The 12,847-nt window shown below is 38.3% G+C and overlaps 1 protein-coding gene across 2 annotated transcripts in view; it reads right to left on the bottom strand.

Moving 5' to 3' along the window:
* The window catches only part of ARMC8 (armadillo repeat containing 8), an 80,533-nt gene that overhangs the window by 38,146 nt on the left and 29,540 nt on the right, over window positions 1–12,847 (bottom strand). For both annotated transcript variants that reach the window (XM_009323990.1, XM_009323991.1), the window contains 3 exons: window positions 9,616–9,758; window positions 9,418–9,515; window positions 475–567 (listed from right to left, as the gene is read on the bottom strand). In XM_009323990.1, coding sequence (XP_009322265.1) covers window positions 475–567; window positions 9,418–9,515; window positions 9,616–9,758 — 334 coding nt within the window. The remainder of the gene's footprint in view (window positions 1–474; window positions 568–9,417; window positions 9,516–9,615; window positions 9,759–12,847) is intronic.

Here is a 12,847-nt window from a genome sequence, read left to right on the forward strand (position 1 = left end):
AAACCTATAACTGGTAGAGCTCAACTGAGAAGAGCATTTTTCTTTCTCTCAACCTACAGTACCTCTTAGAAAACATTCTCTGGGTTTAAAACAGCTGTCTTGAAAGCAGATGCAAGACCTCTGCAAAGAGATGCTCGCGCTGTCTGGAGACTTCCAGAGAAAAGAAAAAAAAAAGCCTTCCAAAATTCATACTGGTAATAGTGAGGATTGATATTTGCCTAGACTGTTGACTTTATTAGCCAAAGGTATAAATATATATACACACACCCTATTAAAAAAACACTTACTTGCATATTATGTTTTATTGTAGAGAAACATGTATCAATAAATCTGTCAGCAAATCCAGAGCAATCCAGCAATGACAGTTCAGTCATTACTGTCCTAATGTTCCTGCCACAAAAGGCAGTATCATCTTACAGTTTCTTATATGCCAGAAACACAAGTTGCATAAAGAACATGTATTCTCTTTCTTACTTTGCAGCAATGTGAGAAGATCTGACATATGTATTCTTGTGTATATCGAGACCTACTGAGCAGTGCCATGAGGTGGGAGATAACTGTAGCATCCTGGAAACAAGTCAGAAAAGAAAAAAGTATTAACACTGTATTTCAGCATAGTTTCTTCACAGTTTGTTACTTAAAAGAATACTCCTGATTCTGCATTCAGTGTTCTCCCTTCCACTGAAACTTGTATGGACACAGGACAAGAGCATTACAGTAGTACAGGAGAGACTTCAAGGCATGAGTGACAGTTCTGAGCCAAATCCTCATGGAAAAAATAAAAGGTCAATGCAAGTTAGGTATAAAACTTCTGGGATTTGTCTCCAGAATCTTTACTTTGTGAGAAAACAATAAAAGAACGGGGAAAAAAAACATACCGACTGGGAACATGGTCACTGAAAGCAATTACTCCAGGAATTGTCTTAGTATCTTCTTACTACAAGTGTAATTTACTTACCTCTTCATTTCAGCTCCGAGTAGAAAAGAGCAGGGAGGGGAACAAAGTGCCAGACTGAACAATGTACAGTCCACCTTGAATTCTGTGGTACTCTCTTTCTAATCAATTCATGTGGGTAATAATTTCCTCTGTCTTCAAGTCAAACACATGCTATAGACGCTATTAGTATGCATGACACTAATGTCAGAGAATTTCAAATAAATCAGCAAAAGAAAATCATTATACTGAAGTTCCCTTCTGAAAACACATCCAGTTACTTAAGCTCTGTGATAAGTTACAAGATTACAACATTTTAAAGCTTTGAGTTACTTTTACCAGTACATTTTAGTGGCAGCAACTGCAGTGATATTAAAAGAAACACCGGTCATTTTAGTTTGGAAAGGTGGTAAACTAAATTACTTCCATGAGACAAAGGGTGCTGAACAGGGGAGACAAAAGACTTAATGAGTCTTCCTTTCCAAAGAACTTATGCTATATTGACCCTATATAAGCAAGTCAGACTTTGTTTTACCTGCAGGAGAATGATAAATTGCAACCCTCTGACTAGGGAGAGGTGGATTAAAATTAGAGTAAAATCTTCATGCTCCTCAGCTTCTTTTACAGTAATGAAAGTAGCACTAGCCTGATTGTTTTAATGACTATAGCTTCAGAGATACACAGCTGTTTATAAAAAGTTTTATTTCCCAATTACTTGGGAAATTTCCAATCACACTTTTTTATATTAGCAAAATAAACATGTATAAATCTCTCCTATTTGTATACATATTTCAAATTAGGCAACACTTCGCAATTTTTTTTATTTTTAATATTTTTTATATATAAAATTTAGCAGACTTACTTTAGAAAGCTTTGCTGCCAACAATCCAGCCTTCTTATTCTCAACAGAAAACAACAGGACAACAGAGCCAAGAAACACACTGAGAATAAAAACGACTTGTTTCTACTGCTTGTTTCTCAATAACTGGAAAGGATCAATGTGCAACAGCCTCATTTGCCATTTCAGCATCCTATAAAGAAAAAGTTACTTACTAGAAACTGGAGTTCTCCCAGGTACACCAGCTATATATCCATGCTCATTGCACACTTACGTGCATAGGAAAAGCAAGGGACAAACTATTCTAAGCAGTATTCTTAGGGTCTGGTCAACAGTAGCGCCATCTGATCTCCTGCCTTTACATATGGCGTATGTACAAACACATCTATTTCTTTGCAACTTCAGAAGCCAAAGGCCTGCAAGGAACTGGTTTGGTTGCAGGGCAATAGTGGACATTAAATCCACAAGTATGTTGTAATAGCGCTGATAGTCATAAGCATAATGAAATGTCTTTTGACTCTCCCTGACAGAGGTAAGCCTGCAGTGGTGTGTAAACTAAGTGGGTTTGGGGCATATGCCAAGCAGAGCAGCAAATTTCCATGAGAAACCAAACAGAAGCAGCTAACAGGACAACCTTGTTCTCAAGAAAAACACATTACAATCTTACAAAGTCATAGCAGGTCCCCAAAACTTTTAAGTGTCTCCTTCTCTGAGTTAAAGCAAAACAAACAGACAATATACCCAGGATTCCTCTGTGGTTTAACACATTTGACCCATTAAAACAGAGTCTTGTCATTTTTGGTAAATCTTAGGCAGCTGAAGGTATCAAGCCACATTAGTGTTCAACACAACATACATATATACACGCTAAGAGGCTTATCAGCAATAAAGTGCACCTTAGACAAAACAACCAAGAAGTCAGGAGGGTAGGGGGAAAAGAAAGGAGACACCTCAGGATTCAGAGGCAGTAAAGCTTAAAAAGAAAGGAGCTTCAAAATGTAAAATGCAAGACCTGAAATCTCCTGCAGGGAAATCACTGACTAGGTAATCTGGCTTATTTCATAAATTGCAACTAGAAGGATGTAAATGTTGGTCTAAAAGTTAAAGTCTAATGAAATTGACAGAGATGCTGCTCTTGTCAAAGATAAGACGTACAAGAAGTCCCAACTAAAGAAATACATGCAGAGTGAGCTGAGCGAAAAAATCTGCACCAGCTCAGTAATCCTTAGCCAGAGGAGATCCCCATGAGCTAAAAAGGATTCAAACTGTCACTGTGAAAGAAGCATAGACACAGAGTTCCCTAATGTTAGTAGCATATGTTTTTTTCTGTCTACATGATCTAGAAAACCATAGAACACTGCAAACTTTGGGGATGTCAGCAAGCATAAAACCTAGATACTGGGGGGGGAGGGGGAGCAGGAGAGAAGAAAACACATTTGTCCTGTTTTGGTCTCTTCCACCAAATGGGTGGGGTTCTGATTTATAAGCACCCACTATTATACATTGTTTTGTTAACTATATTTTGTCCTTACCTTAAATTTGATTCTCTCTCAGCTAACCAGGAAATTCTAGATAAGAATTTATAGATACCAGTATCCATTCAGGTTCTTAGGGAGAACAAGAGAGCCAGAAGAGTAGCAGCTAATTTATTTGCTAAATCATAGGTGACTAGCTTGCAACCAGATTTGACCATCGCATCAATCAGGTAATTCTTATGGACTGCTTTGTGCAGCTGTCTTGTCTACAGAGAGTTATTGGCAGGTACAGATCTACATTTTTGTCAGGCAATGAATACAATTCACTCAAATGATCTGTCACCTTTATCACATGACCAATGCGCATCTGGATACTGAATAATGCTGCCAACTCTGAAGTGGTCCTATAAAAGGCTATAGGACTTTCCCTCCTTCCCTCAAGCTTGTTTTATTTTTAAACTTGAACTGGTGGAATTGCTTATGAAAATCAGATTTCAATGAAAATACACAAAAATAACGTTTACATTATTCTTCATTAACTAAGAAAGCACTTGAAATTTATAAAAAGTGCAAGGCAAGCTTTGTATCAGGAGCCACTGCAAATCAACCTGAAGCTAGAGAAGTGAAGACTTCTGATGCTATCTTTCACAGATTCTACTAGAACATATCTTCCCATATCCTTGTTTTTATCTCCCAAACTATGAATAAAAATATACTGCTTTCATCTTTGAATAAAATAATTATTCAGTTAAACTCTCTTATTCAACACAGATGAATGCATAACATCTCTCTACCTGTATCTAACACCAGGGAAAGAACTAACAAACTTTTATTTCACGTCCTAACCAGTGTCATCTCCATGCAATATAGTTCAGCTTCACCTAAAACTTCAACAGTATTGATCACAAGAGTACTTTTGGCTGCAGTTTGATAGATTGGAGAGTTTTAGTAAAAATATAAGTGGACAGAAATTGAGCCTCTTAACTGTTTGGAAGCTCTACTATAGAGTTATAGAAATGGGAATAGAATGGCACACAGTGATTTGTGTAAGATAACATTTTACTGACCAGTGTGGCATCATGGCCCAATGGCAAGTTCCTGGATAGGAAGGTGTTCATTTTGGATGATGAAAAGCATTTTAATTTAGCATTTATGAGACTGGGCTGTTCCAATACCAAACATTCTGACAGGGCATTTTTGGCAATGATGTTGTATATATGATATAAGGGTTAATGAACCCTTGCAATCAACACAGTAAGGGTTCCCTGAAATTCTACCAATACATAAAGAACTGTATTATTAGCTATTCTGGACTATAAAAGGATACATTTGAGAAGCGATTCTTTGGAGATATTTTTTATACACTTTCTCATTTTGTTCCATCAAATCAGAAATGTTGTGGGTATGAAAAGGTTAAAAACTGTTGGAAAGTTGCAAGAGTGCTTCCTTCATGCTTGTGAGAAAATTATGTTAATCTTGCCCCTTGATTCTGCTAAAATATATCCAACTTTTATAATAATTTTGGTATGTTTCTCAGGAAAGAATCTAGAAAAAGTAAAAAGATATGTGGACATTACTGACTTCCAACTAAATGTGAATAGTAATTATGTGTCAATATGAGACTACATAATTCCACTTTTTTCATATTAATATGTAAGTAACAAAGGATCTTTCTAGCAACCCTAGTAAGCGACACTGAGTCTACACTCATAATTTGCAGTTAAAACAATGAGATTCACAAATCCATTGAAATGTTGTCTGCTAACAAAGACTGGTTCCAGGCAACTTATGATAAATACCTATATATCACATGTACTGTAACAAAATTACTGCCCATCCAAGCAGAATTACAGAATTCAGAAAAAATTAATAGAGTTGCATTTACCTGCTTGGATCCCAATACATACCTACTTTCTTCATATTCCTTTTTAATATTTAAAAAAAATCTGCAAAATCTATTCTTAAAACATTTCTTTTTAACAGAGGATTATTATTCTTTTTTCCAAGTCAGAGAACTTAAATTCTTATATTCATCCAAATAACTTAAATTCAAGCTCTCTAAGTTAGAATTCATCATTTTACAATTTTCATTTTTAGGAAACAATTCAGATTAGAGAATGTTTAGCCTTGTTGCATGGGCTCAGCCATCACAAAAAGGAGGAATGAAAGGAGTAAGGCATTAGAAGATGACCTAGATTCCTCCTTTAGTAACTGTGTATCACTGAGCCATGGTGGAACACATGTACACTTCGCAGTGTGGTTTCATTGCTTGCTGAATACCTGGCTGTTAATCAGTGTAACATATCCTGCTCTGTCCTTCTAGCCTTGTCCTCAGAATTGTTCCTCCTCCCCTTCATCAAGCCTGGTCGATCACCAGGTGACGTCAGGTTTTCCATTTCGAACCTGAACAGTAAGGAGGAATGCCTTTCACTTAACATTACTAGCTGGAAAAAGTGAGATTCCTGAAACTTCATTCCTCATTGTCTCAACAGCAGGGAGAAACTCATCCTGCTGCAGTGCCTTCATTCTCCAAGCTTCCTGTAAGGACAGACTTGTTCACAGCAGAGAATGTTCCTGCTATCTGCCTCTTCCTTCAAGGCCAGCACAGTAGCCACAGCTAGCAATTTCTGAATAAAATTGTAGCTGGGTCCCACTGAGGAAGGAAAATGGGATCACAACTGAGAAAAATCTGTAAGGAAACAAGCTGGAAAGGGTTTCTGCCACTGAATCCATTCTTTTTGTTTTAAATAGAATAGCAAGAGCTGAAGCAACAGGCTGTGAGTCAAACTGGATTTGATCTCGTGCTTGAATCTATTCAGCAAGCCAAAACACACCTAGCTACATTGAGCTGGCTAGTTCAGGTGTACAAAACACCTCCAAATATAATCTTAAATTAAAAAAAAAAAGTCTGCACATATATCTGCATCTCAACAGATCTCTCACCCTGGGACTCCATGTCATTCCTCATTTCCATTTGCAGGATGGTCACTAAATCAGTCTCAGCACCAAAGCCTGCACCCTTCCAGTGAAGGAAGTCTCCACAAGATATGTTTACCTGGCACAGCAGGTCTGGATACAGCTTACTGTTCTGCAGCAAACTTGCTGTAAGATCTCAGTATCAGACACTAAAAGCCTGGTCTTTTTGAGAGCTCAGTGTTCATTCAGCTCAACACACATACGGATTGGTCTTCACGTTTTCTCAGTACAGGTCCTAAGTTCCTACAGGAAACAGCCCAAATGTTTCCACCTCCGAAGAACTATTTTGTCTTTGGAACTGAACATAATTGCTCAAAACTGCCAGCAGTTTATCCTTCAAGCTCCTATCTATAAGGAAAGGTTCAAAAGGGAAGATGTAGTTTCTGACACCTAGCATTTCTGCTGGGAGAAGTATTCAAGTTACTGTGGATGACGTGTTTTGGGTTTTTTTCTAAATGAGATTTTATGTTTATTCTCTCCCAAACCTATTACAAACAGAAAGAAATATTTTCAAGGCCCTTTAAGCAGCTCTCTTTAAAGCACCTGTGTATGCCAGATCTTAAGTGAGAGGTCCTCTGAAACCTCTAGAGTGACCGTAACATCCTTTGAGACATTGAGCTAAGTCATAATATCTTGTCTTGGAAATAGTTCTGGCCAAGGTTTGAGAGACAGCATCCTCCATGCAGTCAAACAGCAAAGAAATTCTGGGAAAAGCTGGTACCTTAGATATAAGTCAGGAACCAACTTTTCAGAAGTCTTCTCCACAACTGCTGGACAAGAATGAAAAGCCATTGACAAACTCAGTCTCTTACCTTTCAAAATAGGACCTGTTAAAGGCAGAACTCGAGAGGCTGCTGAATAAGCCCTTTCATTCATTCAAGATCTGAAGCTATCTGGAAATGCTGACAGTCTCCCTGGAGCTGTTGTGATCAGAAACAAAGAGGGAGCAGGGTGGCTAAACAAGAACTTTTAAGTTCTTCCTGTTATTCTCAATGCCGGAAAAACAGAGTGTCTGCCATAAAGTGTTGATGTGGCCCATAATTACTTCTTTAATTGCAAAGACAACTTCTCAACTGCTGCCTTGTGAAACACAGCTGGCAGCAGTGGGGGTTGCGGCTATACCTTGCAAGAGATAGGAAAAATGTCTCTTCTTTTCAAAGGATCTGCATTCATTACTTTTCAAAGCATGAGTTTGGGTATTCCCGCAAGAGAAGCAAAAAAGAAGCTGATTTGCAGAAATATGACCTTAAGCACAGTCATAAAATATTCAACTTTCAGGTGTCCAACTGGATTGGGAGATTGGAAAATGGGTATTACACAGTGGAAACTAAAGAACAAGGGCACCCTCACCAGCTGATCATTTCCTGTAGCTATGGTTAATTAAGGAACATCACATTTGCCTGAATAAGCAATGGGGTGGCAGAGTTCTGATGTCACTGTTGTGCAGCAGAGAAAACAAAGGATGAAACAGACAATCCAGTATCTTAAGCATATTGTTCCCACAATGTTAGTGGTAATTTATATGCTAATACTGGTTCTTTCACATTTCTGTACATACTCTTCCAGTTCCTCTCCCTTCAAGATATCAAATCTCTCCTCCAAATAGGGAGCAATTAATAGTCTCTATTGAGCACTGATCCCAGGAAGAGGTATGGATTGTTAATGGAGACGATCATCTTAACCCCTGACTTTGGATGCTGAGAGCAGGAAGCAGATGCCCCTGCAATTATGAACTCTTAGAGGCCGACTTGGGGGAATCTGGGAGCACGAAGTGGAGTCAAAGGAAGGAGCAGAGACACAAAGAGGAAACTCTCAGATCACTCGGGAGAGGTGCCTTCAGCGGTCACACATACAATCTGCACTGAGGGTTTCCTTGCTGCACAATCAAGAATCAACTGGGGGAAAAAAAAAAAGGCAGCGAACAGTGGAGGACAAAGCTGGCTGATTATCTACACACACTAAATACAAGGGTAAGCTGCGAAGAGCTGCAGAATGACTTCATGAGATGGACTAATTAGAAGATGAAATTTAGAACAGGTGTATGGTAAAACTGAGTCCATGGAAAATAACAAGTTTACAAACCTATTGCCACTCTGGAATGAAAATGTAAGGAATCATTAGAAAATGAATAGAGAACAAAACAGACATTACAGCACTGTGTAACAACTAGACAAAAAAAATCATGAAGAAAATCTGTTGAGGACTAGTGACATACAGAAATTGTCTCTGGTAATGACAGAGACCCCCGAACCATAAAGTATGAAATCAAAGGCCAGCTGTGCCCTTCTCTACAAGCATCAAGTCTTCCTCAGCAAGCGAGAGAGTCATCCCTTTGAGTGGTGGGACCAGAGTAGTTAGCACTGTGGACTCCCAGTTACCCTCAGAAGTTGGATCTGCTCGGTGACCTCCAGCCAACAGACTGGTGCAATGCTACCCTTTTCCTAGCAGAAAGCGATTGCTTGTACAGTACGGTTTTCAGGCCACAGCCTGCTTCATCTCTTACACTGAGACAAAGGAAGAGGGAAGAGTGCAAATTCCCAAGTAAGACACAGTGACTGATTTTGGGCAAGGCCTTTTGCATCTCTGCTGCCAAGAGACAGCATTACCTTCAGACAGGGCTCCACATCAACGGCTTTGCCCAGTCACCTTAACAAGGTCAGCACAAATAGCCTTATTGCTCACATGCTCCAAGCTGAACTCAAGATTATAGCAATGGTGGAGGACGTTTTCTATCCTCCTGCCAGTTAAATGTAAACCACACGTATATTAACTAAAAACAGAGAAATTTTGGAGGTGAAACTCTTCCACATGAAGTGCAAAAACTAAGCAAGCACCCTCACATCTGGTGTGGGAGGACAGTGTCAGATACAATTTTAAGTTTCAGAAACTAACTTTTGCCAATATAGCTGTGATAATGATATCTGTAAATACCATTTAGAGACAGTTTTCACTCCTTAAGATTGCACACGAGCCTGAAAATCTTGGGTTTTTTCTTTATCAGTGTGCTACCTTCTTGACCATCTCGTATCAAATATTGCTATAAATGTTAGGTGAGCCAGATGCCTTAAACACAGGTGAGAAACGCTAACATTGTTGGCCAAACAAGTTTTCATTACTAATGCAGACAACAAGACCTTTCACTCCCACCAACTCTATAGGTTTTAAAACGACGTAGGAATCTGCTTACAACTTACTGTGTATAGTAGATCCTCTGGAGTTACAGGACTGATGAAAATGGTACGGAGACATCGCAGGCAAGCTTCAATAAACTTCAAATCTGGCGACAGTAATCCTATAAATATAGACAAAAACTACTATTCAGTTTCATTCTCTTTGCTTATTTGAGTACTTTAGGAACATTTACTAACATAGATCCATTAAGGGAAAAGTACCTTGCAATAAGGCTGGGATAATATGGCAGTCTAGTAGGGATTTGACATTATTCTCTGTACCCATTGCAAGGCTTCCGAGGACCACTGCGCATTCTGTTCTCAGTTCTGTGCTGGAGGTTTCTTGCTGAAGTAAATACAGCAACCTGGAAAGAGAATTATTTTTAGAGGAAAATTCAGATGGAAGAGAACTTTTAAGTCTAGTAAAAAAAAAAATAAATCTGAATCCTGCTATGTAAAGAAGATTAAGTCCTTAAAAGAAAGATGAAGAGTGAACAAGAGTAAGACGAACACTTTATTCATAAGAACTTTTTTGCAATGTGTGTTCCTACACAGATTTTACTTGCTGTTATGGTAGAAAGATACCACACTGTTTTTTCTAAAAACGTAGTGTCACAGTACTGACATCCGGGATGAGGTCTTTCAGGATACCAGGAAGATCCCAAATTTCAATTAAAGGAAACGAGTCTGCAGTTTGACGTCAATGGGAAAGGGAACCTCATGCATCTCCCCTAACACCTAGGGACATGATTACCGCTATCGTGATGATTGTTATCTTTGACAGTGATTTCTTCTGGGTCACGGTTGCAAAACAATTCCATCATTAACCACAAGCATGGGGGCTAAGAGTGATCTGAGTTTTTAACATTGAGAAATTATCATATCTGAACATAAATTATGTTTATAAGCTTAAGATGAAAACCGTTTAACTAAGAGCTCCCACATTACATAGAAGTCTGAGCAAAACTTTAACAGGTAAGATGACTTGGACATTGAGATACAATTCTCTCTGTATATGTAACATACACAGTCACTTTTCTAGATTCACTGAGCTAAGATATAAATATTCTCAATTTAGTAACACACTACTCTGTCTAGTTTGAAAAGGTCTCTCCTAAAACCAGGCAATACACTGAAGCCTTCTCTAGGAGCAAAAAGGAGCCAAAAGCCAGCTTCTACCCCACTGCTGAAGGGAACAGAAGTAGTTACTCAGGTAAACAGATCCCTGAACAAAATGTCCCAAAAGCTGACTTCCTTAATCAAAGGCAAGGGAAAAAAATAACTGGAAACACAGTAGCTAAATGCAATTTAGGTACATGGGACTGGAAAGGGCCACCAAGGGAAGTGCAAGCAGCCCCACACCAGACAGTAACACAGAAGAGTACTTCTAACACCCACCCACCCCCAAATGTTTCCCAGTTACATAAGGCAGAAATTGCTTCTTAGAATCCCCTACATTTGAAACCTAAAGTAAAAGGCCAACAGACATAACTACGGCATGTCACTGGAAGAAAGCTATGATCAAAGGTCTCTTCAATATCTGTAAGCAGCACATTCATTACATAAAATTCAGACTATCACAGGCAGTAGATAATTTACCAAGCTCTTGGAGAAGGAGAACAGCAAAATAATCCCCCAGTATTCCCTAACAATTTATTTGGATGAAAAATTTTCTGATTGCAAATCTGCTAGGAATCTGCTTTGCTCTAAACGCAGGTTTGACAGCAGCCAGAAAGTAGAGGTGTGCTATTATAACTCAAAGCACACGTGTACCCTTTTTGAGATGTAGCTAATCTTATGGTGGAAAAAAGCTCCAAAACACAAACACATACTAAGGAGATTAAATATAATTTCTTCCTGAACACAAACGAAACAGTTGAAATGTGGCACAAAATTAATGTATGAGATGCAAGCAACCCCAAAAGCACAGATATCTTTTCTCCTTTCAACTTCCTTCAGATTCAAAGGATCAGACTGGCATGAACTCAGAACGGCACAGATTGCCAGAATCATTGCTGTTTTCTTTAATCTACTCCTTCCACAAACTTATCAAACGCATCCAGGTTCTTTGTCCCTGCTTATCTATCTGAAAGGCCATTTATTCCTGATATTTAGAAACCTCTTCTAATTTCTTGTACAAATCTATTCCTGACTAATTTACATAAATTTAGTATTGCATACATATCCTTTAACTTGTGTAATTCTTCTCATTTCTTACAGCGACTAGCTAACGGTCCGGAGGCCCTTTGACCCAGACTGCCCACATGGCTCAGTGGAGCTGATCCTGTTTGTTCTTCATTTTATTGTAGGCCCCTTTAATATTGACAGAGCAAGGTATGTAAAAAAGGCTCAGATTATCAGCTGTTCCACAAAAGCTTATCTCACACATCATTTGCAGAAACTCAAAATTAAGCGTACCTATATTATCGGCTTGTGGAAAAGGAACAAAAATTATACTTAAGACAATTAAATTACATGTTTCTAAAGCTACAAATTCTGGTACTGTATTCTTTGAAGTATAAGCTGCGCTACGTTCAAGGTAAAGATTAGTGCTGTTTCTGAAAGACTACAGAAGAAGCAAAATACATAATCAGTCTTATGCAAAATCATCACAAAGGAAAAAAAGCATTCCACTTTCAATCCGAATGGGACAGAATAACCTTGCATTACTATTACTTCTTTATAGACAGCTGGTTTTGGTCTCTGCCTTCTAGATCAGATAAGGATAGACAGGAAGCAGAAGCTTCTTTGGTAATGTACAAATGCACTGTGTGATCCTGGCTAAAATTCATCCTTGAAAAGATGTTAAGTTTTTTCTGGACGCTGAGCTACTATATGGAAAGTGCAATCTCATCTACTGTTCTAACTCTGATTGACATTCGCTAATTGCCAAGAAAAATCCCTTACTGTAGAAAATAATTTGACAGGAATTACCGTGAGTAGATCAGAACAGGAATTAATTTATTGCAGTAACCTGTACAGCTGTTTTCTTTTAATACCAGAGATTTGACTTTACTCGACCCTAACTTACACACACACATTTTGTAAGCTAACCTTGCAGAACAATTTTCAATATGTTCTATTTGTAACTCCACTGCTAGAAACAGTCACCTATCTTCTATAATCTGTATCACTTTATTTCACAGGAAAATTTAAACTTTTTTCCCCCTGGTATTTAAAAAGCAAGCTGACAGATTTGTCTTTAAAGAGTTGGCAATTTAGAAAACACACTGACAACCACCCAGACCAGCCAAGAACAGAAATCAGCAGAAACATACATATAATCTTTCATCTCTGCACAAGGAGTAAAGAATAGAAAGTTTTAAGTCTGTTACCAAAACGATTCAGCTTCAGGTATAAGTAGTTTATTAAAAGTTACTTTTTACAATTATTTTAAATGATACAGTATACGATATAGTAATTTTAGTAAGACTTAAGGCACTTGATTCCTGCT

This window comes from Pygoscelis adeliae, unplaced genomic scaffold, assembly GCF_000699105.1.
Source record: "Pygoscelis adeliae isolate BGI_AS28 unplaced genomic scaffold, ASM69910v1 Scaffold485, whole genome shotgun sequence".
NCBI classification, from domain to species: Eukaryota; Metazoa; Chordata; class Aves; order Sphenisciformes; family Spheniscidae; genus Pygoscelis; species Pygoscelis adeliae.